The 27300-nt window shown below is 46.4% G+C and overlaps 14 protein-coding genes across 14 annotated transcripts, besides 1 other annotated feature; 6 read left to right on the top strand and 8 right to left on the bottom strand.

The window, feature by feature from the left end:
* Window positions 1-323: 323 nt before the first annotated feature.
* On the top strand, window positions 324-968 carry FPSE_00234 (uncharacterized protein; the record flags this gene model as incomplete). Its single annotated transcript, XM_009253354.1, has 2 exons — window positions 324-572; window positions 645-968. The coding sequence occupies 2 exons, from the start codon at window positions 324-326 to the stop codon at window positions 966-968; spliced, it is 573 nt and encodes a 190-aa protein (XP_009251629.1).
* Window positions 969-1413: 445 nt separating this feature from the next.
* Window positions 1414-2010, top strand: FPSE_00233 (uncharacterized protein; the record flags this gene model as incomplete). The annotated part of the gene is made up of 1 exon (XM_009253353.1): window positions 1414-2010. One exon carries the CDS (start codon window positions 1414-1416, stop codon window positions 2008-2010), a length of 597 nt encoding a protein of 198 aa, XP_009251628.1.
* Window positions 2011-2160: 150 nt separating this feature from the next.
* On the bottom strand, window positions 2161-3864 carry FPSE_00232 (uncharacterized protein; the record flags this gene model as incomplete). The annotated part of the gene is made up of 6 exons (XM_009253352.1): window positions 2161-2453; window positions 2505-2847; window positions 2901-2961; window positions 3012-3227; window positions 3278-3510; window positions 3556-3864. The coding sequence occupies 6 exons, from the start codon at window positions 3862-3864 to the stop codon at window positions 2161-2163; spliced, it is 1455 nt and encodes a 484-aa protein (XP_009251627.1).
* A 1871-nt stretch (window positions 3865-5735) lies between these two features.
* FPSE_00231 (uncharacterized protein) lies at window positions 5736-6981 on the top strand (the record flags this gene model as incomplete). The annotated part of the gene is made up of 5 exons (XM_009253351.1): window positions 5736-6181; window positions 6230-6287; window positions 6343-6420; window positions 6469-6730; window positions 6779-6981. The coding sequence occupies 5 exons, from the start codon at window positions 5736-5738 to the stop codon at window positions 6979-6981; spliced, it is 1047 nt and encodes a 348-aa protein (XP_009251626.1).
* Window positions 6982-7085: 104 nt separating this feature from the next.
* FPSE_00230 (uncharacterized protein) lies at window positions 7086-8277 on the bottom strand (the record flags this gene model as incomplete). Its single annotated transcript, XM_009253350.1, has 2 exons — window positions 7086-8035; window positions 8091-8277. The coding sequence occupies 2 exons, from the start codon at window positions 8275-8277 to the stop codon at window positions 7086-7088; spliced, it is 1137 nt and encodes a 378-aa protein (XP_009251625.1).
* A 2036-nt stretch (window positions 8278-10313) lies between these two features.
* On the top strand, window positions 10314-12603 carry FPSE_00229 (uncharacterized protein; the record flags this gene model as incomplete). Its single annotated transcript, XM_009253349.1, has 2 exons — window positions 10314-10585; window positions 10638-12603. 2 exons carry the CDS (start codon window positions 10314-10316, stop codon window positions 12601-12603), a joined length of 2238 nt encoding a protein of 745 aa, XP_009251624.1.
* A 303-nt stretch (window positions 12604-12906) lies between these two features.
* On the bottom strand, window positions 12907-15190 carry FPSE_00228 (uncharacterized protein; the record flags this gene model as incomplete). The annotated part of the gene is made up of 2 exons (XM_009253348.1): window positions 12907-14679; window positions 14729-15190. 2 exons carry the CDS (start codon window positions 15188-15190, stop codon window positions 12907-12909), a joined length of 2235 nt encoding a protein of 744 aa, XP_009251623.1.
* A 520-nt stretch (window positions 15191-15710) lies between these two features.
* On the top strand, window positions 15711-16950 carry FPSE_00227 (uncharacterized protein; the record flags this gene model as incomplete). The annotated part of the gene is made up of 6 exons (XM_009253347.1): window positions 15711-15744; window positions 15803-15873; window positions 15921-16141; window positions 16189-16270; window positions 16322-16610; window positions 16658-16950. The coding sequence occupies 6 exons, from the start codon at window positions 15711-15713 to the stop codon at window positions 16948-16950; spliced, it is 990 nt and encodes a 329-aa protein (XP_009251622.1).
* Window positions 16951-17858: 908 nt separating this feature from the next.
* FPSE_00226 (uncharacterized protein) lies at window positions 17859-18122 on the top strand (the record flags this gene model as incomplete). The annotated part of the gene is made up of 1 exon (XM_009253346.1): window positions 17859-18122. One exon carries the CDS (start codon window positions 17859-17861, stop codon window positions 18120-18122), a length of 264 nt encoding a protein of 87 aa, XP_009251621.1.
* Window positions 18045-18112: a microsatellite.
* A 316-nt stretch (window positions 18123-18438) lies between the features above and the next one.
* On the bottom strand, window positions 18439-19896 carry FPSE_00225 (uncharacterized protein; the record flags this gene model as incomplete). The annotated part of the gene is made up of 1 exon (XM_009253345.1): window positions 18439-19896. The coding sequence occupies one exon, from the start codon at window positions 19894-19896 to the stop codon at window positions 18439-18441; it is 1458 nt and encodes a 485-aa protein (XP_009251620.1).
* A 1019-nt stretch (window positions 19897-20915) lies between these two features.
* On the bottom strand, window positions 20916-21443 carry FPSE_00224 (uncharacterized protein; the record flags this gene model as incomplete). The annotated part of the gene is made up of 1 exon (XM_009253344.1): window positions 20916-21443. One exon carries the CDS (start codon window positions 21441-21443, stop codon window positions 20916-20918), a length of 528 nt encoding a protein of 175 aa, XP_009251619.1.
* Window positions 21444-21816: 373 nt separating this feature from the next.
* Window positions 21817-22683, bottom strand: FPSE_00223 (uncharacterized protein; the record flags this gene model as incomplete). The annotated part of the gene is made up of 3 exons (XM_009253343.1): window positions 21817-21906; window positions 21962-22566; window positions 22632-22683. The coding sequence occupies 3 exons, from the start codon at window positions 22681-22683 to the stop codon at window positions 21817-21819; spliced, it is 747 nt and encodes a 248-aa protein (XP_009251618.1).
* Window positions 22684-22954: 271 nt separating this feature from the next.
* Window positions 22955-25045, bottom strand: FPSE_00222 (uncharacterized protein; the record flags this gene model as incomplete). Its single annotated transcript, XM_009253342.1, has 4 exons — window positions 22955-23353; window positions 23402-24239; window positions 24290-24675; window positions 24728-25045. 4 exons carry the CDS (start codon window positions 25043-25045, stop codon window positions 22955-22957), a joined length of 1941 nt encoding a protein of 646 aa, XP_009251617.1.
* Window positions 25046-25357: 312 nt separating this feature from the next.
* Window positions 25358-27040, bottom strand: FPSE_00221 (uncharacterized protein; the record flags this gene model as incomplete). The annotated part of the gene is made up of 3 exons (XM_009253341.1): window positions 25358-25527; window positions 25584-26694; window positions 26744-27040. The coding sequence occupies 3 exons, from the start codon at window positions 27038-27040 to the stop codon at window positions 25358-25360; spliced, it is 1578 nt and encodes a 525-aa protein (XP_009251616.1).
* Between the last annotated feature and the right edge of the window lie 260 nt (window positions 27041-27300).

Genomic DNA, 27300 nt, shown 5'->3' with positions numbered 1-27300 from the left:
GTTCTCTCGGCCTAGCTAAGCAAGATTATCATTGCATGTGAGTTATGTCTCGTCGTCATGCACTTTCTTCTTGCCCATTTCTGACCATTGGCTTGAACTAGAAGAACCCACGAATCCTAAACCACACCCCCGAGAGTCGGATTCCGATGTTTCCTTGGTTGTGGTAGAAGAAGAAGTGAGCTGTTAAGCAGGTATTGTTTTTCTATTGTGCGAGAATAAGATTGCTTTTGTGGCCTACTTTCTCTGACACTTGACGTAGGGAAGCGAAAGGCAAAATTGCCTTTGAAGTTCTACCAACCACCAAATACACAAACCAACACAAAATGAATACCAACAGCTCAGGATTCCTCGAGTGGGCGTCTCTGCCGTCAGAGATTCGTTCGAAGATCCTCAATACCATCGTTGATGAGAAGAATCCGGGCTGGGCGGCTCTGTCTTCGGTGTCTCAAGAGTGGCATAACATCATCGGCGCAAGAAACATGGCTAAGCTAAAAATTGGACAGTCTTGTGTGAATAAGTTCGGCCGGGCAGTCGTTCTGCAGCGAAACCTGGTGAAGCATATCTATCTCAAGGTTGACCTACTCAAGTACACACGCCACTCTCCCGTAAAACCTTACACCGATATCGTGGGCAGAACTATGTAGAAGGTCCTCGATATTCTCAGTACCTGGGAAACAACAGGTCCATTGACGTTGGAGATCAACGCAGTTGCAGCTCGCGACTCGCAGCACTGGTTCAAGAACTTCCGCTTGGACGACGACTACGATGCTTATGACCGAAACTCGCCCGTTTACGACCCCCAAGAGGGTATTACCGGCACCTGGCATGATTCTCGGCACGGTTGGAAGAATGGCGTGCAGGTGAAGCCTCCTCCATTCAAGGCCTGGCAGAGGATATCCCGGCCTATTGAGAGTACTTATATCAAATTCCCCCCCAACAATGCTGTGACTTGCTTCATGATCCGTTGACAAATGCGTCGTTTTTTCTTTCCCGACGAACTAAAGCGAATCCTGATTTCATTTAAGCGGCTTTCGGAGTTCGTATTCGAGTCATGGCCTGAGGCATATTCAGACCTAGGAAGTCAGGGCCATTATTACCACAGAATATCAGGTAAATCTGTCAATGGACTGTTCCTTTTGCAGTCCGCTGTCTACTAAGATCCTTCCTTCCTAAAAGACTGCATTCATTCTGCCGAAAATCACCTCTATCCCTGATACCCCCCACCCCCCTTTCTCTTTTTCTCTAGTCTTTTATTAAAGGTCATAATGCTAATACCCCTGGATCTATCTAGGTTCCGTCTGGGCGTTAGTCCAACCCGATCATGGCACGCTCACGAAAATGGTTTATTTCCAAGATTTTGACCCACGCATTGGGCAGACTTTCCCAGTCGATTTATTTCCTCCCACCTTAGACATGATTAGAGCCAGACCAGACGACAAGAGCAAGAGGGATTCTCACGCCGAATGGACCATGCACACCGTGACACAAAATGGTTTCAAAGAGCTGGCTGTCTCATTCTTGTTTGATGTCAGCGACTTTTTGAAGAATTTAGGTAATATATGGGGTTCTGCGGATTTGCAATCTCTGGCCCTGACGTCAGTACTTCTGTTGGCAGGCGAACAACGACAAGACGAAGTCCAACGTCTTCTTATCGACACAGCAAAGATGGCATTGTTAATGCCGGATCTGAAGACCTTTGTCCTATGGACCGGAGACATGGATATAGCATGTGCGTTTATCTATACAAGAGGAGAAAGATATGCCGAGATCAACTGGCGCGGGACGTGGGAGCTCAACATTGGCTCGGATGCCATGAATGCATGGAACAATGTTGCAAAGTTCCACGGGGTGCAGCTACGCACCACTGCGCACAAGCGAATCACAGAGGTCATCATGTCTCATGGTGATTCTATATATCACCTTGATTTGCCTTGCGAGGTGATCCAGCCAACATCGCTGTGGCAGATTCGGATGGAGAATCAGCGCCGCAACCCGCCAATTCGATCCTAGGCCTGGGTATCAGAAGAATTGACTGCTGGGGGAGAAGAGACGAAAGTATTAGGCCAGCGTATGCTACTTAGACTATAGCCTTTAGTCTATTTGTTTTAATACACCAAGACTTAGGAGAAATTTGATTTCCGCCTCTATGTTACAACCTTCTTAAGTAGCGACCTTGCTCAAGAACAAGCTCTGCACATTACACATACCCTTTAGGCCGTTTATTCCCCATTCAGCTCCAATACCGGACTCTTTGTGTCCACCGAACGGTGCCATAGGTGTGATATCAAAATGAGTGTTGACCCAAACAGTTCCCGCATCGAGCTGCTTCGCGACTCTCTCCGCTGTTTCTAGATCGGCGGACCAGACCGAAGCACCCAGGCCAAGCCGTGTATCGTTGGCGCGCTCGATAACCTCCTCTTCATCCTTCCATGACAAAAGAGGTAGAATGGGGCCTACAGTGCATGTTAGTATGCCGAGTTTGGAAGTCACGGGCAATTACTTACCGAACGGTTCCTCGACAACGATTCTTGAATCCTCAGGTGGGTTATCAATCACAGTTGGCGTGATGTAGTACCCATTCTTAGGCTCGGGATCGAACTTTCCTCCCGTAGCGACTTTCCATCCTTGCTTCTCGATATCCTCGAAGAATGTCTTGACTCTGTTGTACTGCATCTCATTTTGAACGGGACCGTGACTGGTTACTTCTTCTGATCCATCGCCAAGCTTGTAGTTCTTGACATGCTTGACAACGGCGTCGCGGAATTTCTCGTAGATTGATTCATGAACGTAGATGCGTTTGACGTTGAGGCAGATTTGACCAGAGTTCATGAATGCCAAGGTTGAGACCTGTGCTCTGTTAGTATTTTATTCCATATCGCAATGGCCCAGATGTGACTCACCTTTTCGGCTACTGCATCGATGTCAACATCTGGAAAGACAACTGCAGCGTCGTTTCCGCCGCTAAAGTAGTGTCAGTATGAAGTGCAACTCGATAGCTCACAAGTACTTACAGCTCGAGAGTCACACGCTTCAGTGTCTTGGCAGCACTCTGCATGACCAGCTTTCCAGTATGTGTAGAACCAGTAAAGCTAATCTTGTCAATACCGGGATGACTAGTGATCCAGGGTCCAAGGTTGTCGTCTCCGCTGAGTGACTGCACAACACCAGGAGGGAAGAATTGCTGCGCAAGTTCAACGAGCTTTAGCCCACAGTATGGGGTGAATGGGCTGCGATGTATCAGGAGCTAGAACTTAATGGGAGGAGATAATGATCTTACGAGGGTTTCACAATGATGACGTTTCCTGTCAACAGAGCGGGGGCGATTTTGGAAGCAGCAAGCATAAGAGGGAAGTTCCAGGGAACGATGGCAGCGACAATGCCAAGGGGTGTGTATCTTGTGACGACCTTTCGAGTATCGCTGTCCTCAACGACTTCTTCGGTAAGGTCAAGGCTCGCTTGACCCTTGATCCAAGCAACAGCGGCATCAGCCTCACCGTTAGCTTGCGCGACCTGTCATATTTAGCAACTGAAAACTATGAGAGGGGCTGGACTTACAGGCTTGCCTTGCTCTGAGGTGAGAAGCTGAGCGAATTCTTTCTTCTGTGCCTCAACAGCATCAGCCAAAGCAAAGAGCTTTTGTCGTCGCTCCTCCCAAGGGACCTTGGACCAAGATTTGAAGGCCTTTTTCGCAGCGTCAACGGCGTTATTCAAGTCATCTTGGGAGGCGACAGGAACTTCGGGCTTCTTTTCGAGGGTAGCCGGGTTTATACCCTGGTGGGTCTTTTGAGTAGGGGCGCTTTTGCCATTGATGATCTGGACGTAGTTGTCCTTGAGGTCAAGAGTCTTTGTGCCGCTTCCAGACATGATGAACGACGAGGAGTTATGGTTATATGGATTACGATGAGAGGAGGTGGTATTGTCAGGTGCTGGTCAGTCCTTTTATGTATTCCTATATGACATGGTTCATTCGAAACTCCCCCGCACTTGGACAGACGGTAATTTGATTCCCAGACAAATGCAGTGAGGTCGCACGAAATAAGAAAGTCATGGCTACCGAATGCTATCGGGCATGACGCCTCTCTGCGCTAATGTATGGCTCCTCCACTAACATGGCCCAGTTTGAAACTGTCTCTCAACAAAAGCCGAAAGCCTCGGACCGAGATGGACGGGTAATGAAGCCGTCTTTTCTCAAGCAACTTGACGCAAATGAAACAAGCTTGTCAGTTTGGGTTTGCCCATATATGGGTAATACAACGGTCTGTAAATCTTCGCTCGCTTTTATCATTGGTTAGAAGAAAGAATAGTAACAGTTTCGACTATAATATGAATCGATGGTCCCCTCAATGCCCAATGTAACATGACAGCCTGATAAAGTACAAGTATGCAAGCTAATCACCTCGTTGAACTTTTCTTCTTCTAATGTCTTACTTGTTCTGACTACCTAAGCAGGCTATGCAGATGTGAGACTGGATGCCAAGTAGCTGCTGAGTGGCTGATATGTTATGTTGTACTGCACCTTGTATACACCGCCCCAAAATTCCCAAGGCAGACATGAACAATAATCATCATTCAGCCGGGGTACACATCTAGAAAATTGAAAGACGACGGCGTCAAGACTAAGGCAGGGTATCGGGTCATTCCTTGTTGATCACTTCCCTCTATCATCTAAGCTTGCTGGTTAATAGAGAAAAGGCTACTTATGATTCGTTCAGCTCGATCAATATCATCCGAAGTTCAATTTAACTTACCCATACTCCTCTCTGACAGCGCGCTATCGTCGTTCAATTTCCTACATGTATGGTATTGGTAGGTAAGAGACGTCAACCCTAAGTTTCAGAATTTAACAATAAACAGACACAGAGTACGGTCCAGATAGCATAAAATGACACAAACTTGTGCCTCTTTTGCTTCGGGCAGCCACCTATGCTAATAACCAGGCGACTCCCGGTATTCCTTTCCTTTCGCTAACTTCCCGAACGCTCGTTATCCTTGCACACGCAATATTGCATCACGGGCGAGCAACCCATCCCTATGCCAAGATTATCAGATATGGAATAAGATCGAATCATTCAAGGAACACTGGCCACAGCATGGGCGCAAGATTACCCTGGACGGCTACATGGAAAAGAGTGCAAAAAGAAACTGAAAATCAACCTGGACGTTCAATGGTAAGTTCACCACAGCTCACTCTGTCTATACCTATTCACACGATAAAAAGCCTTTCCGTATATATTATTATCATTTCTCAATTTTAAGAAAAGCCAAATTCACAACATACAACAATTCGCATTCGGCTATCAGGAATAGAGTTTGACTGCTTTTATTCAACTGCCGTCTCTGGAAAGACCTTAACCGACAGTTCCGGTATTTGAAACATGCATTAGGGAGTACCGAGTTGAAGCGCTGACTTGCGTGTGACAGTAAGTACCTCCCTAACAAGCAGGGATCTTCCCAGTCAGAATGTGGATATCTTTACAAACGTCAAGCGAGTTATAACTTACCACTAGACTCATACAGGAAGTGCTCATTATGATTCATGCGTCGTCAGTCACGGCTTCCGCGGAACATGGAATAAACCTAGGTTGAGAAGAAAAGAACATTGGAGCTATGAAAACTGCAACAGTATAAAATAGCCCAAGAAAGTTTAAAAGTTATCAATAATTAAGTTGTCAATCAATTCAATATCAATTATTTCAAGACTTAAAGACTATAACATAACTATCACAAAAATCAAAATGGGTTTCATGAAAACCAATTGCGACTATGTTGACCTCATGGCTCCTTTCACACCTCTCCCCAAATATGGGCATTACTCTAAAATTACACCCGACTACCAACAAGCAGAGCCCGAGATCCGAAAAGCCCGCGAGGCCATGAATTGTCTCCCTGACATCCCAACCATTCGTACTATGATGGGGGGCGATCCGGACGCCGCAATGCCTCCAGGCGGACCTGATCGATACAAGGATATCACTACAGAATTGATCGACATACCTAACCGTGATGGTACCGAAATCGAGCTCAAGGTTTACAAGTCGCACAAGGTGAACAAGAATGCAGTTTTGATGTATCGTATGCATGGAGGAGGCTGGTGTCTTGGACGACACGAAGTCGATGGTATTGAGAATGTTTATGCAGCGATAAATCCTAATATCGTTGTTGTGAGTGTCGATTATCGCAAGTAAGTTTTACTTGAATGTATACAAGGATAGTCTGTTGACGAGACCAGGGCACCTGAACATCCCTTCCCAATTCCAAACAATGATTGTTACGATGGACTCCTCTGGGTATGTTAAGCCGGAACTTTATACCTACAGGACTTCTCATACTGACAGGATTTAGTGCAAAAATAATTCAGACAAGTTGGGAGTCGACCCTGAGAGGATCATCCTTAGCGGCGGTTCAGCCGGTGGTCAACTCGTGAGTAACACTTGCTCTACAGCTTTTACAATGACTGATATTTCTTAGGCTGCTTCACTCGCTTTGGAATGTCTGAAACACGGCATCACCGGCGTTATTGCCCAGGCTTTACACTTTCCAGCATCATGTCACCCCAAATTCTTTCCAACGGACAAGTACGAGTATGGTAGCTACGTCCAAAACTGTGACGATGCCATTCTCAGTGCACGGGGCCTCGAGACCTTTTACGATGCGTACACTCCAAACGTCAAGCCAGATTACAGGCACTCGCCTCTCCTAGCTGATTCCTTCAAGGGTCTTCCCCCTACACGTAAGTTTTGTCGTCGGATGATATGAGTTAGTTACTAACATGTTGCAGTCATCCAGTGTGCCGGTGTTGACCCTCTACGCGATGATGCCTTTGCACTAGCTGAAGCACTAAAGAGCGATGGCGTTGAGGTGGATATATACTGCTATGCTGGTCTTCCTCATTGGTTTCCTGCTGTTTTGCCTCATATAACAGAAACTTCTCAATTTCTTCAAAGGTATACTGACTTCGCAGAGAAGCATTCAAAAAGCTGAGGAGATATGGAACCAGAAATAGGGAGAAGGGAAAACTTAGATAAATAGATGTTCTACTACCTTTCATCATAATCTATCTCAGTTGTCTGATTACATACACTGCCCTACTCCAACTGTGTCTCGTGTCGTCGCTGATCCGAGCTAATATAGTAGACACCCTTTCTCGCTTGAATCAAGGGGTCATTTGAAGACTTGATTCCCTGAATACCTCCCTTCTCGGGGTTCGGATGAAATGAAATATGCTGTTGTTGAGCAGCGTTGTCATCCGAGACCTTGTTGATCTCCAACCTACCAACAGTAACGTACTCCTCACTCGTGTACGGCTTGGTAGCGTCATCCAGGACATCATCAGGGCCCGCAATGTGTGCTTGAATAGTGAGAACAAGTGGTTTGCTCGGGAATCGCTCTCGGAGATCGTCCTCCAAGTAGTCATTCCCAAGCTTTGCTAACGTTTGCTTATCCTCGGGAGTCTTGTTGGGGTATAGGTGCTCTCCATCAGCAGGAACAAGACGGTACCTGACATTGGTGATTTTGCCGTCTTTGTTGGTAAGAACGTGAGTGTTGGGCTCGTAATACGTGATGGTACCGTAGTTGTGAGGGTTGGGCTTTTCAGATTGGACAAAAACCAAGGCTGACTTGTGATCGGGGTTTCCAAGGAAGGTCACAAAGGCTGCGTGAGCTTGATCATAGTCTTTCTTTTCTTTGGAGATGTCACCGTCTGCAGCCTGGGCCTTCTTGAGCATAGCTTCAGTATACCCATCCATTCCAAAAAGTTTGAGGAAGGTCAAGAAGTCTTCTCCGTTTCGGGTTGCAAATCCATTAAAGGAGTGGGCGATCAGATCTGTGTGTGTGTGATCATCGATCTGGAACCGAATGGCGACACCTTTGGGAGTAGCACCATCGGCTACGTCAGAGACACGAGGCAGGCCACCACCAACTGAAAAGCGAGCGATGACTTTGGTAGAGGCATTGTTGAAGTGAACGGCCGTGGAAAGACTCTTAGCTTCCTCTGTTGGCGTGAAACTTCCTTCCACAAGAATACCTTTGGCATGGGCTATCATTTGCAATAGTCAGTTTTGGTTCTAAAGCACAATTTTAGGATTACTCACTTGTTCGATAGCCAGGATGCTTTCCAAAGATTCCCTGCATCGCAGTGACCAAATGTTGAGGTAACTCATCTTTCGATGGCTCTGGCTTGTGGCACACATCATTCAGACACGCATGGGACTTGTGGTCCGTAGCATCATTGGTAAGGCCAACTGTAATGGTAGTTTGAGGAACGACTTGGATGGACATTGTGAATGACTTGTAATTGGAATGTGATGACTTGTAACTCGATAGGAAGCAATGTTATGATGTTCTTCAAGATGCGGAGTTGACAGGTATTTCAGTCTGAGGCTGAAGGGTAAGAAAGCTGGCGGTTGAATCAATTGAACTGTAAATCTAGTAGATTCTATCAACAATTGACCAAGTTGTCCAAAATAGGAAGGGTAGTAAGCCCAGATGAGATACGGCCTGCGGCTGAGCATTGCCTCCATCCAGATATGTGATATGTGCAACTAATCACACCGATAATGCACAAATGTGTTTCAGCTGGCCACAAACACACGTCAGACTAGGCTTCAATATCCAAGTAAATACACGATGGTGTAGACCAGTCTAGAATAACCAACCCTTGCATGGAGGCTTACAACGTCTCAGTTTTGGTCATGTCGCTGCAACGTCGGGATATAGACTAATGAACGGCATAGAGAAAACACTTGCAGTAACGCCCGTTGAATTATTGCCTTTACGGCTTCAGCTCGCCATGATTGATTCAATAGTCTCATCGGCTCTGAGGCAGAATAATGGAGATACTTCACCGGCCCCATCTACTCCGAACACAGAGTGAAGCCCCAAGTCACATTGTCATTAGGCATATCACAGTAGACGCCCCTACTTTAAATTCTCTCTTTGAGCAAAATTATATGAACTGGAAATCTGTTAAAGAAGAAGCTCTACAGAAATTCTGCCAAGTTTTCTCATACAGCAGGGATCAAAAGTTTGTCGTATCTGACAGGGATACGGCAAAGCGAAATTGTGATGGTGGCGTCGGCGGCAAGGATTGGTAGCGAAGCCGAAATACACGAAAAGAGTGATTATGATTACGCATGATGTGATTGGATCAACCGTTTGTCTTTTCATGATACACAAATAGGGCTGAGTGCGTAGTCAGATTTCTGTCGGCTTACCCGTGCTTGACGAACGATATGTCGAACCGAGGTTGTACTGCAGGACGCGTTAGTCCATTCTCAGTAGGTCTTCACACCGACATCTTTGACTGCCATCACAGTGGTCATGCATGTAAGAAACATACCACGTAGGGCTGTGTATCTCTGCTATTGAGTAACAAGACATTCATGAACTTATGGACCTTCGAAGTGGCTCTGAACAAAACATGTCCACATATGGTGGACCTGGTGTATGTGTCTCACACGAAGGCTTCTATACCATTATTGCTAATTGAGTTCACTAGCCAGCTAGCCACTGAGGAGAGACTAAACCGGGATGAGGCCTTGAAAGTCTTTAGCGCCATGACTAATGTGGGTGATAGCCAAAGGCAGAACCCGGATTTGCTCATCTTCCCTCTTCCATAACCTGGGCATTCTAGACGTAAGAAGTGGCATGTCTTACATCAGCAGTATCACTTTCTATCGGAGTTGCCTGAACCGTTTGTTCCACAACCAAATGGTGTTATCGGCTATGTCCGTCATAGTGGAGAACATTATTGAATAACGCCTTGCCTCAGCCTCAGTTCTTGGGTCAAGGGTTCTACAGGGTTGGTGAGAATGCTCTATGTAACGTCACTTCTACAACTTTCCACGTAAGTCTGTATCTTGCGAGATATCACAAGATCAATTGCGGCTGACGGAATATCCTACCTGTGGTTGGCTGATTCCAGAGACGTTTTATGACCTATGGCGGGCTGAAATGCATGTTTCAATAGTTGCACTGCATTCTTGTCGATAGTCAAAGGCGCCTAAACGGTTTGTACTTGGTTACTTGGTTCTGAAGGGAGTATCTCGTGTTATCCACGTGCTTAGTTAGTGACACCGAGATTGTAATGTCTTTCCCTGTCAAGATGACATCTGCCGAGGGCTGTTCATCCTCGAACACTGGAATCTAAGTTGCCTTTATGCAATCAAAGAACCAGGGTCTGCATCAGAATTTATAATATATAGAGGCTGCAACCATCACAGGTTATCTCAAATATCTATTCTTCAACTCATCCCATCCGTTTAATCCCTTTATACCTTCTCTCATACACTTGTTATTGAGCGAACTCTTACACCATGTCTGCAGTTGCCAGTCACGTTGTCCCACCCAAATCCAAGCTGGACTCGATCCTGAGCTCTGGACTCGAGCACAACATCGACCATGATCCTCTTGAGTTCTGGGACAAGGGTGTCTTTCTTAATGAGCTTCTCAAGCAAGGTATTGCACTCAGCACTAATGAAAACGGAACTCTTGACGGAGAACTTGTTGCGGACGAAGGTCTCAAGAAGGGATCCTACAAGGGTACCAGACTGGCTTTGACTGAGATCTACAGCATTCTGGAAGATGCGTATGGAAGCCTGAATCTTGCAGTTTACCTCAATCTGCTAACAACTTCATAGTGCTGTGTCCCATTTCGACAAGTGCGGCTATGAGCCAATCTTTCCTGTCAAAAGGGAGCTTGACTTGAAGAAACGCATCTATCAATGGAGTGACGGAACTGACGGCTATCCTCCTCACTTGAAAGTTGATGGTAATGATGAAGCGAACCTCCCTGCAGACGAGCGACAAAGCAAGCCGGGCTCCGCTAGATCGGAGGGAGTTGGACAGATCTTTGACATGCAAGAAACGGCCTTTGTAGCCAAGATTGCACAGGCAGTTTCTTTCATTATCCCCAAGGATATCGACCACGAGAATACTCCCTACAAGGGGCCTACTCTCGCCGACGTTGAGAAGTTCAACAAGGCTCAGTTCCCAAAGACTGATGGCGACGCCTCCAACCAGGATAACCTCAACAAGGCCGCGGATATTATGAAGGGCCGTAATATCGGCGAGTATGACGACTGGTACTCGGACGCCCGGTTCGCCCAGCAGCACTTCAGCGGTGTCAACCCTAGCACAATCGAGACTGCTCCCCAGGAGAAGATCAAGGCTTATATCAGCGAAGCCCAAAAGCAAGGTCTCGACAAAGTCAAGGCAATTCTCGAGGGTGGAAAGGACATCCTTATCCAAGACTATTCCTACTTCAGAGAAGCTACCGGTCTTTCCAATGAACAGACTTTCCAGAACACGGTGTATGAACTCAAAGGCACAACACCAACTGGAAAGACTACTAGTCGATACGCTGCCGCCTCTGTCGTTGTCTTCCAGCTTCACGAGGATGGACGACTTCACCCATTGGCTATTACACTCGACTACAAAGGTTCACTGGACAGCTCCATCACCATCTTCAACCGAAGACTCTCGCCAGATGACACAGGTGATATTGTTGAGAAGGATGACTGGCCTTGGAGGTACGCCAAGACTGTTGCCCAAACAGCTGACTGGGCGAGACACGAGGTTGCCACTCATCTTGTTGATACGCACATGATCGAGGAAGCCATCATCGTCGCAACAAACCGAACTATCCCTGAAGGTGAACTCTTGTACGAGATTCTCAGCCCCCATTGGTTTAGAACCCTTTCATTGAACGCCGCCGCACGCAAGCTCCTGGTCCCAGGTGTCATTGCGAGAATCGCTGGCTTTGGACCCACAAGCCCTTCTCTCGACTTCAAGGGTAACAATGCCTTTAAGTTGATTGACTGGTCATACAAGAACTTCAACTTTCAGGACAAGTACATCCCCAACGATCTCAAGAAGCGTGGCTTCGACATCAAGGGAGACAAGAGTGGCAAGTACAAGAACTACCCCTACGCCAACGATATGTACCTACTTTGGGGCATCATCCGCAACTTTGTCAAGACCGTCATTGAGTCTCAGTACACATCGGATCATGTCGTTCAGAAGGATCCTTACATTGGCAACTGGTGCAAGGAAATTCAAACCAATGGCCAGATTCCAACCTTCCCAACCATCACCACTGTCGAACAGCTCATCGACGCAGTCACCATGTGCATCCACACAGCTTCACCACAGCACACTGCTGTCAATTATCTTCAGGACTATTACTACAGCTTCGTCCCAGCCAAGCCACCTGCTCTCTGCACACCCCTGCCCAAGGACCTCAGCGCTCTGCAAGGCTACACGGAGAAGGATCTCACTGCCGCTCTGCCTATTGGTACCGAAGATATGAAGTGGAAGGACTGGCTTCTAGCTGCGCAGTTGCCAGAGCTACTCAGCTACAAGGTCCAGCAAGACTACAACCTGATTACCTACGCCAAGTCGCTGTACAATGTTAACAAGAACCGTACTATCACTGAAAACACAAAGTTCAACTGCAAGACTATCAAGAAGGCTGCTGCCGATTTCTACAGTCATCTCAAGAGCGCTGGAGTGGAGTTTGAGAACTATTCCAAGGGACAGACTGCAGGCACTGTTGAGTATCCTGTTCTACAGCCAGAGACCACTGCCATCTCAATCTTGATCTAGATGGTCATTGGCTATCACTCTGAAGAGAACTTTTCTTATCTTAGTTAAGGTTTTATTTAATTAAAAATACATTCTATTAAGTCCGTCTACTCGAAGTCAACTTGAAGTCCAAAGAACCACGTTGGTCTCATGACGTTTTCTCGTTTCGTGGCAGACCAATTTGTCTGCCGTTTGACACTTTTAAGTGTGAGCTTAAATCTGCCGTAAAGCTTCGGTGTAATGGGTAATGAGAATCATAACGCGTACCTCATTATGTATCATATAAATCAAGCGCTTAATCTCTATAGAATATTTCAGTATCTCTCAAATTACAGCAGGCCCATCTGTGAAAGCATCCAAAAAGCTCATATCAATACCCTCCAACGTCCACGTATCTGTAACTGAACTGTCTGAAAGAATGTGTGGAACTTCACCATCACCTGCGATACCTCCTTCGGAACTATGACCTTCCGTAAACAGCAATGATCCACCAATGTCAATATCAGAAGAAGTACCTGTCACACTGTCATCTGCGCTTCTTGTACCGCTGTTATTCACCGGTACATTCCCCCAAGGGAGCTCTAGCATGGCCGGCAACGGTTCCTTTCCTTCAGGATCGTGACGCAAGATTCGTATCACAGGATAATGTGGAAGATGAATTTCTAGCTCGGTGCCATCGGTATTGGCTTTGACATGATGCCCCAAGCTCCCATCTTGCATAGCACCCTCTGCGAATGATACACTGTACCGGACACCAGCTGTGACATTGTCTTCCATAGCAAGAAGGTAGTGAAGAAGTGTTGCCAGCCGTTTGTAAATATCGTCATCAGAATCTTTCATTCTGTTCTCTGCTATAGATAGCACCTGCTCTAGCAGACCTCGATCGCTTAATCGCTGTTGAACAATGAAATGGTATCCGTTATCTTCGATCCTTTTATTGCGATGATCACAAAGTATGTGACCAAGCGCCAATGCGGTAGATGCCATGAAAGCGATTAGGTCGGTGCCTCGACAATACGTTCTTGTTTGAGGTATCGTGCGGATCGAGATGAAGCGCGTCAAGATTTCTCGACTTGCTGTTATGGCAGTAAGCTTGTGATAGCCGCAATACTCTTTACTACCAACTTTCAGTATGTAAGGCATGTGTAGTTGGAGCACAAGATGATATTGCATAAAATGGTCATTGAAGCGAAGCGTCTCCTGGATCCTGTCGGCAAGTTCTAGATGTGATGCAAGAGTGGGCATGATCCACCATTGCGCCGGCATCGACGTACAAGCATCTCGAAGAATCTTGTCAATCTCTTTAGTAATGCTCTGGTCATAGATCTCTGATGGTTTCCGGTTTAGGAGCTTTCCACAAGCGACGGAGCAGAGATTCTGTAATTTCCGATTAGGTGCGTACGATTCAAGCTCTTCCACGAGAGGAATTGGTTCATCTGGCGAGCTTTGTGGAAGGCCAAGCATCATACACAGATACCTGTCAAAGTTGATGAGGCGGAACCATAAGTCGTTAACATTAACGGCAACGCCTCGAACAGAGAACGGGACGGTTCCCTTGTTCACGCCCATCACCTGGGCGATTGTGACTGCCCGGCGAGCCGCAAACCAAGATCGACGTAGGTCTCCTTTGTAGTTCGTGTACAGACCATGGAGCATTATACATTCTACACCTTCAAGCGAGGATACCAGGTCATCATTGCAGGTGACCTTGTCATGTGCAACTTTGACCAACCGATCCATTATTGTCTCGTAGCTGACGCTCAGCTTTTCAAGGTGTTTTTCTGATGCTATCGGCACACCTTGAAGATAAGTAGCCAAGATGAGCATCTTTCGTGCCACGAGGACGGGATGTGATCCGCGTGGTGGTAAGCGAAGAAGGCTGGTTGGAGATGGAAGACATGAGGTTTGATTCTTTGACGGTGCACAAGTGAGTGCGCGGATAATTTGTGAGGGCTCGACTGGAAGGTTTAGGATGATTTTCATGTCATTCGATTTGGGCCAAGCAGCAACAAGCTCGTCGTACAGAACATGGTGTTCATCGTCTGATGGAAGCGACGGTGATTCATCTGATTCTAGTGCGACAGTTGGAAGGATATTCTGTATTATGTTAGTATTTAATTCATAAGTTGATTGCTATTGGACTGACTGTAGATAAGTCTTGGTCTTCGACGTCGATGTTGATCTGAGTGGTGGTAGTAGGTGAACCAGAAGCTCTTCCTTCATCATGATGGCCTTGCCCTGTCGAGCCTAAGCTCTCTGTAGAAGCAAGGGCATCATGTGACCTTGTCCCATCTCGGGAAGCCTTTAGTAAGTGCTGTACTAAAGCTTCGACTTCCCCAAGGCGATCCACAACATGCTTGTTACTCCCCAGCGGGGGTGGGCTTTGTTGGACATCTTGACTAAGGCAATCCGTGCCACGTCTCTTGCAAGAATCACAGATTCCAAGGTGATCAGAGTATATGCACTTGGCCTTGCGGCGCTTGCACTCCCAGCATGACTGTGTCCCCTTGCGGAGTTTCCGTCGTTTCGGGGCTGGGGCCGATCCGTCCTCCGAAAGCCGGAAAGCGGTTGAAGAATGATGGTCATCCAATGAAATATGGTCACCCATTTTTGATAGTGGAATTCTACAGAGAGTAGGTAATTTAGGGTATCAGTTTAGAAAGGACACAGGTCATGATTGCCGACGGTGAGAGAATTCGTATAATTCGTCCGCCGATTTCCCGGACATATGAGCCTGGAAAGTTCATTTGTCATCCAAATGTTTGGGCTTAATCGGGTATAGTGTGTGTCGATCAATCACCCTCGAGGTTCAGGGTCCAGGGTGAGCAACACAAGGACTTGACTCGCTTGTTTCATCCACTACATGAGTACATAGCACGAATACTCCGGGCACAATGATATCTAGATTGGGTAATGATGCAGCGGAGATGAGCGTCGGAACTGGGGTATGTAAGCGATAGTCCATAGCATCGGCGGACAGAATCATCGGACCTGGAGAATGGCGGACCAAACCATCACAATGGACTATTTAAGATTGACTATGTTCGGTATCCAAGTGATCATTCATTTCAGTCCAACATTTACTCTTACAACATATTTAAAACAAATACCTTAAACTCAGGTTCAAGATGGTCAAAATCGTACTCGCTGGAGGGTCCGGAAGTATGTTTTACAGCAAAAGAACATTGTATCCAGCGTCTGTTACTTACATACATCGCAGACGTGGGCCGGGAACTTCTCGAAGCGCTTCTAGTCAGAAACAAGCACGAGATCATTATTTTCTCAACAAAGGTTAGAGACTACACCCAAGACAAGATGACCACTGCTCACGCACTTAGGACGCTCCCGAAAAAGAAATCGCACCAGGAGTCAAATGGTTCAAGGCAGACTACCAAGACGTCGATCAGCTAGTGAAGCTCTTGGAAGGTGTCCGTACTGTCCTATCATTCATGTCTGTCTCGCCGGGAGCGGTTGAGGCTGGAACCCGAGGGCAAATAAACTTGATTGACGCTGCAGTCCGCGCTGGTGTGAAGCGCTTCGCACCTAGCGAATGGGCATCGTGAGTATCTGATTCTCAAAGTCAGTACGAGTACTAATTTGATCAAGCTCTAAACTCGACAAGTTTCCCTGGTATGACTTTAAGCGAGTGGCTCGGGAGCATTTGGCCGAGATCAACAAGGATAAAAAGGTGACCTTTTTACGTCCGTCCTATATGGAGTAGCTAATCAGAGATCCTCAGGTCATCGAGTACACGCTCTTTCAGTACGGACTCTACGCCAACTACATGACTTACCCGTACAATTCATCCAAGCATATCACCATGTTTGAACCGATCATCAACTTCAATGCCTGTCGTGCTCTCGTCATCGATGACGGCGACGTTGTCTTCTCTCTCACCACAGCACAGGATGCGGCCAAGGTCACTGCTCTGGCTCTGGAGTATGAAGGAGAATGGCCCGTTGTCAGTGGTATCAAGGGCGCAGACATCACAATGAATGGTCTAGTGGCACTTGGAGAGAAAATCAGAGGTATTCCATTCCATAGACTATCAAAGACTTGTACTGATTTTTTCTAGGTAAACCATTTACTGTCGAACACCTCAAGAAGGAGGATCTCCTCGCTGGCGAAGTCAAGGCTTCGTGGTGCCCAGTGCCAGAGCATCCATCTATTCCCGTCGCCATTCGCAAAGAGCGTGCGCCCGAGATGTTGAGGTGTCTAATGCTTGGATATAAGGATGGCGCGTTTCAGGTTTCTGATGAGTGGAATAAGCTGTTGCCTGACTTTAAGTTTACTCAGCCTGAAGAATTCCTAACTGAAGCTTGGGCTCGTATCGATGCGGGTGAGAAGAGTGTATTCACTGACTATTGATGGGTTTGAGGTGTCTCGGGTCAGAGAGTGCCTGCATCAGATCAGATCAACCATTGTGTTTCATGAGTTGGAAAATTGGAGAACAAGTCGCTTACTACTAAATTATGGACTGGTGTTAAATAAGATCTAGCCGGTAGTATAAAAAGCCGTTGCTCCTCGACTGTATTTGACCACGCCAACTGGTTTTCCGTCATCTTACCAGACCCTAATTTCGCCCAATCATTACTTTTCTAGGACAAATGAACGGCTAACCTGTAGTCTCTGGCGCAGCAGCGAAGCTCCCAACAATAATGATCTCAAAGGGCAGTGAACATCCCCATGGCGTGTCGATCATCGCTACATTGCCCCCTAATATGGCAATGATCTGCAGACTCATCGAGCAGGGCTGACAGACTACTAGACCAGATCCGGTAACGATAGAGCGATGGTCCAATTTTCCCCTGTATTAGGCTACACAGCCCGCTCAGCTGTGTCGTCGTGATGTCCAATTAGCGGCTGATGAGTTGAATTATGACGCTAAATGCCTTCTGGAAGAACGTTGGATGTGCGAATGCGAGAGCTCAGCCTTGGGTTTGAAACTAGTGAGGTTACCATCATCACGTCATGTGAACTTCTCAAGGCTGATCGCATGCCGATGTTGTGCTGTATATATAGATGGACATTTCCACTCTGAATACTCTATCATCATCATCATCATCACAAAGATTCAACAGTCAGACAAAGAGTCAGAGACATACCAACGACTCTTGCCCAACTCAACCATTTAATTCAAACGTGAATGGCAATTCTTTATCAAACTCAATCTACCCAAACATAAAACCACATTGACAACAAAGACACTGTTTTACAAACCAACACACAACTACCTACAGCACTACAATCAGTGCAATAAATACACAACCACCAAAATGTGTCTACCATTTTTCAGAAAGAAGAAGCAACCAATGGTGTACGACTACTACCCTCAACCCGCAATGGGCTACTCAAACAAATACGACAAGCACGGGTACTCAAAGAAGTACAAGAAGCAACGCAAATATGATCACATGGGATCAGCTGTTGGCAACGCGGCAGGTATCTGGGCGGATGCATGGGGCGGCAGTGGTGGTGACGGCGGCGGAGGAGGAAGCGGTGGTTGTGATGGAGGCGGCGGCGGTGGCGGAGCTTGCTAGAAGCGACATAATTGAAGACGAAGGGCATCAAGTATGGAAGAAGAAGATGAGTGGGCGATGTTAGACTAGAGTGTACTGATACTTGTTTGAGCGTTTTCTTGACTCATAGATTATAGATTTCATCTTTAGATACCATTTCAACTATTATTATTCTTTATCATACCTATCTTCACCATTGATGTTCGGAAAGCAAACAATGCCAGTCGGATTCCAAATAAATAACTCGCGCCAATTGCCTATATATAATACAACCAAACCCTTTCCGATACCCTATTCCAACTTTGCATATGCGTAATTTACACTGATTACCTGAGCGTTAGACTCTTCTTTTCCCCGTAATAACCTCGAACTCCTTTTCAGAGCTCCTCTCAAGCTCTTTCTTGACCCAAGCTCCTATACTTGATGCCGCATCGTGAGGGCTCTCAAGATGCAATTGGAAGAAGCCCTGCAATAGTGATGGTGTAAACGTATCGTCTGGAACCTCCTTGGCGAACTGGGCCGCCAACTCTTTAATCTCGTCCATGTCCAGATGTGCTGTACATCCCAAGTCGGGAGAGAACATGCGAATAAACATTTCTTCTGCTGACTTGCGACTGATGTTGCCTAATAACACTTTCATGTCAACCCGGCCTGGTCTAACAAGGGCACTGTCGAGTTGCTCGGGGTGATTTGTCGTCATTATAATAATTCGCCCTTCCACGGAACCTACTCCATCTAGGACGTTCAAGAGTCCAGATAAAGTACAGTTTGGCGCAGAGCTGTTTTCTTGCCCACTGTCGGAGTTGGAGCGGTCTGTCCACACGGCGTCGATATCCTCTAGCAGCACAACGCAGCGTGGTGGAATCTCTTGAAACATTTGTTCAAGGTCTGCATCTGTTGCAACACTGGGAATCTTGACCTCATAAAGATCTAAACCGAACTCGCCTGCTATGGCAACTGACAAAGACGACTTTCCAGTTCCTGGGGGTCCGTAAAAGAGATAACCGCGTCGATAAGGCATACTTCGACTCTGATACCGTTTCTGCGTCTTGGGGTCCAAATAGTTGCGAATATCCCCAAGAAGGTCTTGTTTGGTTTCATTGTCAAAGTGAACAGTCTCCAGATACCGGATTGGCTTGCGAGCTTTGGGCTTCCATGACAGCCCATATCGATCCCGCGCGTAGATAATGACGAAGAATTGAGTTTGTCGGTCTGAGTATTCGCGACAAGATTCAATGAACGATTTGATGGGCTCAGCCGACCAGCCGAAACAGCTCACGGTGATTTCCTCGCCCCCAATGCCGTCATAACTGGGATCCGATAGTGAGGAGCTGAAATCATCGACGCGTCTAGTAACAAGGAACAAATTTCCACCCCAGAAAAGCCATCTCGTGTTCCAATGGGGTGAGTACTGAATCGAGTGTCGAGTCTTTTTCAGAGCAGCTGCGCGGTCACCATTTTGTCCGACATCAGTTCGTCCATGGAATGAACGATAATGTCGTTCGCGATTCGCCATGATCCACTTCACAACACTTCTATTCAGAGGATCACCACCGGGGACTGTGACAGACGCAAGAAAGAAGCGTCGTATCGTTCCGTAAGCTTCGTGCCACAAAGTGTTCAGAAATCTCCAGGCTGTAGGAACAGTGCCAGCTATAGCAATAAGAGACCCAATTTGAGTGATGTCAAGCTCTGACCAGCGCGAGCAGACATCACGCATGATGCCAATTCCATGAGTCCACGGATCGAGGAAATGCTGGCCAGCTGTTGGACCGATAGGTATTCGATAAGACATGGTGTCAATGGCTCCGATGACGTTGAGGTTTTACTCAATTGGGGATGAGCGACGAGTGCAATTGAGCACCCATTGAAGGGGTAGACTCAATGATTCGTGAAGGAAGATGGGGTTTGAATTTATTACATTTGTTAATGAATGACAAAAAGCATGATTAAAAAGAGAAGCTTATAAGTTGATGTGAGAGACACTGTTATAGTGAGATGCAATGCAACCCAGAAGATACAGATTTGTTAAAGTTTTGGCAATATTCGAGATGCCGAGCTTGACCGCCTACCTTTCCTGGGGATAGTGCCCCTTTCTTACCGCGTATCCCTGCCAATAGCTTCAGCTTTGCTGCGTGTCATCTCGCCCTTGCATTAGCCATGTCTGGTTGGGATATTTGGATATGAGAGAGACAGCTTTCACAGATCTGTAGAATTGTTGTGTTGAAGACTCGTGACTGACTCAATATGAACACCGAGTCTAGTCTAGCCCATAGAGCACTGTTTTATTACTCTATTACTGTTAGTCGTTGCGCTATAACATCTGCAACACCTAACTTTAGCGTAGTATCAGTGCTGAACGCACTAATTCTTCATAGGTTGTGCAGAGTACACAGCACTACTATCCTCACATTACTCCTTCAACTCGCTTCCCTACCGTACATAACGTTTCGAATTAAAGCATTAAAGATTTAAGCGTATTTTGTGGACCTCATATCGACAGGACGAGACGAAAGAAGCTTAATTGATAGGTAAATTCCATCTGTTGTCCTTGCCTCACAGCCCTATAGGGTATCACCTCCCAGGGTATCAGCAGAAATCCCCGCGAGATGCGTAAGAGTCGAAGCGACTATATCAGTTTGTGCTATTCAGACAGAAGTCTTACGTTGTTTTATTCTAGATCCCCAAGCTTAGAGCCCGGCTTGTCTGTAACTCACTAGACAGTATATTCATGACAGTCAAAACCTGATCTAGACACGACAGGGTCCCCAAACAAATATGAAACAAACTCCAGATCCAATTACCAGTTTCAGCTCATTTCTCACTATTTTTAGCGTCATTATACAACCCAGCAAAACCCTCAATCCCTTTGACTCTCATGCTATCAATGTAGGGCAATTGTTCTTGGAGCCAGTCCTCTTCCTTGCCAGCTTCTGGAATAGTCATGCCTCCTTCTCGAAGTGCCAACATTGGTGTGAACGTCACCATGATCAGCCTCTTCTCTTCATCTCCAACATTCCACCTCGACTTTTTGGCTGGTGGCTGAACTCCCAGTACGCTGTACCAGTATTCTTCAATGTCGGTTGCCAACTTGTCAAAGTCTGCCTTGGACCTTGACGCAGAGTCGCGAACGAGACCGACGATGCGGTTAGAGGTAGCAGGATGTGGCCATCCAGCTACAAAGTAGTTGTTGTCTTTGTTTTCTTCAGGGTAAAAGCGCACGTGGACGAAGAATGAGGGTGTCTTGAATGCTCGGCAGTGTAGTTGGGTAATGGCAGTAGCGAGGAGCTGTCGTTGGTTCTGATTGAGGGAGCACGAGTGGTGGATCTGGTAGAAAGGCATGACTGGCAGTAGAAGAAGGTATTAGATTAAAAAAGGTATAAGATTGGTTGAATGGACTGAAGATGCGTGAATTGTATCGTAAAAGTGGCTTCTAATAAGCATATCTTGTCGGAGAAGCTGTCTCCGCTGACCTTAGACAAAAGCGGGGTTGAACAAGGTTGAACAAGGTTGTGACCAAGCCTCACGGAGTCTATGGGTTTCAGCCTTGACCTCTCTGTGTATCAAAAGGTCTTGGAGGGGGAAAAAAGAAAACTTATAGAACCAAGTCCTGTTTATATAGTTGATTCATAACTAAGTATATCAGGCTACGGTTACAGTCTCGTCCGTACTTCTGAGGCCTCCCCAATGACGATCCAGACTCAACGCCCAAATTTTACCACTTCTCAACATAAGGTCGGATATCAATTTCCTGTGTAAAAGCAGATCGATGCTGTGTGTGAAGGTTCCAGTATGCCTCTGCAATCTGTTGGCACAAGTCAGTCATTGTCATTCACAAGCATACAGGAGTCTAAACTTACCGCATCAGGACTAATCTTTCCATCCTCAGCACCATCGTTTGCTGCCCACTCCTTCGTTCTCGGGATATCAATGACTCCGTCGATGATGGCATGCGCAATATGAACACCCTTTGGCCCAAACTCCCTCGCTAGAGACTGATGCATCGCGCGCTGTCCCCATTTGCCCGCTGCAAAAGTGCTGAACTGTGGGCTTCCCTTGATGGAAGCCGTAGCACCAGTAAGGATGAGAGTAGGTGGATAGTGTGACTCCGGCACAGCCTCCAAAAGGTGAGGAATAGCAGCCTGTGCAAAGTGGAAGAATGAACTGATTGAGCCGTCGATGCTGGCATCGAGATCCTTCTCTGTCTGTTCCAAGAAGGGCTTTTTGGAGAATCCGCCGCTGCCGACGTTGTAGACTGCTGCTGCGAGATGACTGTTGGGAAATTGCTTGTTGATGTCGTCAAAGGCCTTCTTCAGAGATGCTGGGTCAGCGACGTCAGCCGTGATGCCGATGGCTTTGCCGCCCGCTTTCTCGACATCTGCGAGAGTGCTCTCATAGCTCTCTGGGCGACGGGCGAAAAGAACAACGGGATATTTCTGGGCAAAGCGTAAAGCGACAGATCGACCTGGTGAGGCATGGTCAGTAAGATGCAGGTAAGAAGCGGGGGTGAGGAGATCAAACTAAGCTTACCTGTGCCTGGACCGACGCCAGCAATGATAGCGTAGAGGGATTTAGACGCCATTTTGATGATTGAGTTGGTTGAATTAGTGAATGAGATAGTAATTGAGGTGATTAGATATTTAATTTGGCCAGACTTCTGTGTTATATAAAGGTAGGGTTCTTCAAATTGACCTCACTTTCAAGTTCAATTATGTCATCTGCTTATAAATATTCACCGACGCTACTGCATGCATCTCGCGTTGTCGGCACGTTGAACCAAGTCCGAACATGACCAATTAATAAATACATTTGTCAAGATGCTTTGATCAAGAATTTATTGTTACTCCCGAATTTCAATCAAGGTCCTTGGCAACTTTGTCCACCCACTCCTCCATTTCGTTCATAGTTCCTCTTAGCCACAGACACTCATGGCGTGTGATATCTCGATACATCACGCTCCTCTTCGGATTCGATGCAGAACTGATTTTCTCAGCTTTCTTCATTCCCTTCTTGGACTTTCCTAGTTTCGAACCAACTTCCCATACCGAGATGCCCATTGTCAATCGACTGAACTTGCTGTGATCTTCCCACTTGTAGTCTCTCGTCTTGTCATCCGAGACACGCTCCAGGATTGGGTGGGTTAGGTGGCGAAGAAATTCAGGACCTGTTTCTTCGTATTTAAACCTCCCGCCTCTATTTATCAATATTGACTCCAGATTGCGGCCTCGTGAAAGGGCCTCTGCAATCTCGTTCTGTACAAAGTTAGTAATCTTCCATCTCCTATGCTTTATAATTCTTACAAACTGATTTTCCTGGGCATAGAAATGAAAGTGCTTCAGTTGAGGAAAGTTTTCAATGAAACGTTTCACCATCTGGGTATCCAAACATGGCATCTTCCAGCCAGTGAGAGAGATTGAATCTCCGAATTCTATTTTAGCCAGATTTGTATGCATAAGAATACCTCGCAAAAGCGTGTCTTTCAATCCCGGGTTGGGCTGATCCGAAGAATGAATACCGGCATCAACAATAGTGAGACTTGTCAAACTGCTGAAAGACGAAATAAATTCGATGCCGTGGTCCTCTTCTTCCGGATATGCTACCATCCTAGTCAAGTTAGAATTGCCTTGGGTACCGAGATGCACAGAGAGACTCCGAAGTTTGATATCAGTACTGCTTGCGGCAGAAAATATCTCGATTAGACGCTTAAAGAGCAACTCAATTTTGACATTCTTATAGCCAACGTTGAGATTCTCCAACTTGGTAAAGTCAATGGCCCTGGTAATACAATCAACTTCATCTGGATCAATTGATGCACCCTTGATTGAAAGTGACTTCAAGGCGCTCAGGTCATATTGTGGATTCGAGGAGCCAGTTGTGCTACTCGACGTGTCTTTCACCTCTTTATATAGGAATTTGAAAGGCGAGCTGTTGAGGTGTAAACTCCGCAACGTGGAACGCGAGTTCCAGATCAAAGACAAGGGAGGGATACCGGTGCCAACAAAGTTATATGCATACAAGTGTAGGTGCTTCAAGCCTTTGATTGAAGCCAGTGCCTCAGCCTCTGGGTTTTGATGATCGGAGATATGGAGCCAAAGAGCCTGAAGGTTCTCCATGGCTGCCAGCAGTCTTGCCATTGGTCTGTACCATTGTCAGCAGAGAAGAAAATGGGCGAAACCTAGAATGCATACTCTGAAAGACTCGTGGCTGCAAAAACCTCCAGATTGTTTATACTCTTCAACAGTTCTTCCGCGTAGCGATAAACAATATAGCCGTGCTTCTTACCTGGACTGATGATGTCCAACATGGCCTGTCGAACAAAATCTGCAATTTCGGGTTTCTTCTTGCCATCCGCCTTGTCGGGGAAACTCTCCTGTTGGCCTTTGTACTGGCCTTCCTTCTTTAGCTGCTTCCGCTGCTCGATCGTGAGTAGTGGCTCAATCGTACGGATGAGCTTGGCAATATGAGCATGATAAGTTACAAAGCCCTGAACTCTCTTGTAGAGTTGAGGTATGACGAGGCTATGAAAAGCCTTACCGGTTTTACTCAGATTTCCCAGAGACTTTGTGTCTTCGATCTGTTCATTGTAAATAGTTGGAAAATTCGAGGGGCTCAAAGTTCCCTTTTACCTTTGCTATGACCAGATTCAAGATTTCGGGAGGGAATGGTGAAAATGAGCCACTGGAGTTGGTGACTGATGTCTGGACGGATGGCTTGCCGGTCTTGCTCGTTTTAGCTGTGGCTTTTAGCTTTGAATGTCTGCCAGGAGACTTGAAGTCGGCTGTCCTATCCGTCGATTTGGTCTTGGGTGCTTTTTTGATAGGGTTGTCATCGTTCGAACTTGGAGCTTTGCGCTTGGGTGTTTTCTTGGGTTCCTGGATCTGCTTCTCAGAAGGGACAGGTTCGTCAGCCTTGGCCTTGAGTCTTGCACTTCTCCTTGCTGGCATTTTGTACTGCTTAGTTTGATAATGTGGAGTTCAATAGAGACAGATGTAGTGAAGGAAGTCAGGGGTAATTTCCGAAACATATCCAGTCACGTACTTGACGACTCTATCACGTGATGATGCTGACATTGATGACCCCTGCAGGTGATAACATCGACCGAGATTATTAAGGACGGAAATGGACAATGACTCGGACTGTTCTGGGACGATTCAACATGGTAAGCACCTTCCACTCTTTATCCTAATAGGACTGACCAAAAATAACAAACTCCTTGTGATTCAAACATAATTCACTAACTAAAAGACTAAAAGCTACTATGTTCCCTCCTCTTTGATCTCGCTGCTAGGTGATTCATGGCGGAAAGAAGGGCCTGGATAGTGCTTTGAAGCAGATACAAGCCACCAGATTGTTATAAGAAAACATAAGCCACAGAGAATTACAGAGTTGTAATTCATAGTCGATCCATCGAATGGCAACCCTACGGCTGAAAAATGGGTTAGTTATAAATAGTAGACTGATATTTGCTTCGATGATACTTACGGAAACAGAAGAAAATGTCGAAAATGACAATGAGTAATATGGTGAATCCATTGATCATGGACCCCCATTTTCCCAAGTGAAAAGGTCCAGGTGAGAATCTCTCACGACCGCTGAGGAGGTTCGCAACGATGGGAATAGCGTATGAAACTGTGGTAATGATGATGAAGGATCCAGTCAGGTTACTGAATCCAACTGAACTTCCCAGTGGAATTGCACCGATACCCGATGCTATGACTGCCACGAAAAGGGTCGACTCGACGGGTGTTCTAAGTTTCGTACTAACTCTGCTAAAGTACTGGGAGAACGGCACTGCTTGATCTCTAGCTAGAGTCCAGTACGTTCGGCAGTTGGTTAAAACGGTGCCGATAACACAGCAAAGGGATGATATGAGAATAATGAAGAGAAGAGCAAATGTTGCTGCTGCGCTTCCAGTCGCTTGATGATATATCCCGGCCAATGGGAATGTGTTGGAATTTCCTTGGAGAACTGAAAGATCCGAGATGGCGTATCCAAGTACAATGGCGAAAGCCAAAGCATAAACACCACCAATAGAGATATATAGAAAAATGGCCTTGGGTAGATCTTTCTTGGGGCTGGCAGCCTCTTCTGCCATGTGGGTGATGGCATCCAGAGTCCCAATGGTGAAAGCACCGTTCAAAACTCCAACCATGAATGCAACTCCATCATTCCAGCCCGTCAAGTTGTTTTCATGAAATGAGTTCCAGACGAATTGACTCGATGCATGCTTCAACGGCATGACGGCGACAATGATGATTGTTACTAGACCGCCGACGACGACAAGAAATAGGCCAAGTTTCTGGGTATAAGGCACAAGTCGATTGGAGAAGATGACGACAAATGCGCTCAGCCATATGACGATCAGATATGCAACGTAAACGTGCCACGCTGACGGGGAAAATGTAGGTGTGAGTGTTGCGTAGCACTGTACTCCAGCATTGGCTGCAACTTGAACTAAAGATGCTAGTCCAAACATCCAGCCATAAAAGTTGATCCATCCTGCATAGAAGCCGGTCACTCGGCCCCATTTTGGACCGGCTGCTATAGTAGCCCAATGATATACTCCGCCGGAGCTTGGACATGAGGAGGAAAGCTGGAGAGATGTTAGCAGGTTTCGAGTAATGCTGGAGCACTGGATGTACCTCGGCTATGCTCAGTCCGATGAAAGTATAGTAGAATACGGCGACCATAAGTCCGTATATGACGCCAGAGATACCTCCGCTCAAGATTGACACAGAGATAGACGAGCCAAGGATAACCCAGGCATTGTTGACAGTAACAGCAATGCCCGTCAGTCCCACGAGTCCATACTGACGAGTGAGTTGATCGGTATGTCCAGAAGCGTTTATAACAGAGCCCTGATCAGTAAATGTGGCAGAATCTCCTTCAGTCACATCTCCTTTCTCAAGAATACCACTGTCGATCTTGTCGCGGTCCATTGGAAAATTGGTAATGACAAGGTTTGCAGGTATTCAATGTGAAATAATTGTTTATTACATGGACATTTCTTCATTTGTGTGCTACAGAGATCTATATATGCTCCAGACGCTTTATACTAAGATAAGTGATACCAAGATATCATGGAGTATCTCGCCATATGAAGGTGGAATCCCATTTTGGCTAGACCCCTGTTTATCAATTGGGAGCCGATTGGACATTTGGCAAATCCCTTATCACAAGCCGCGGGCAATCTTCCATG

The sequence above is a fragment of the Fusarium pseudograminearum genome, chromosome 1 (genome assembly GCF_000303195.2).
Source record: "Fusarium pseudograminearum CS3096 chromosome 1, whole genome shotgun sequence".
Lineage (NCBI taxonomy): Eukaryota > Fungi > Ascomycota > Sordariomycetes > Hypocreales > Nectriaceae > Fusarium > Fusarium pseudograminearum.
The sequence above is the reverse complement of the archived record's forward strand: the minus strand, read 5'-3'. Positions and strand labels throughout refer to the sequence as shown.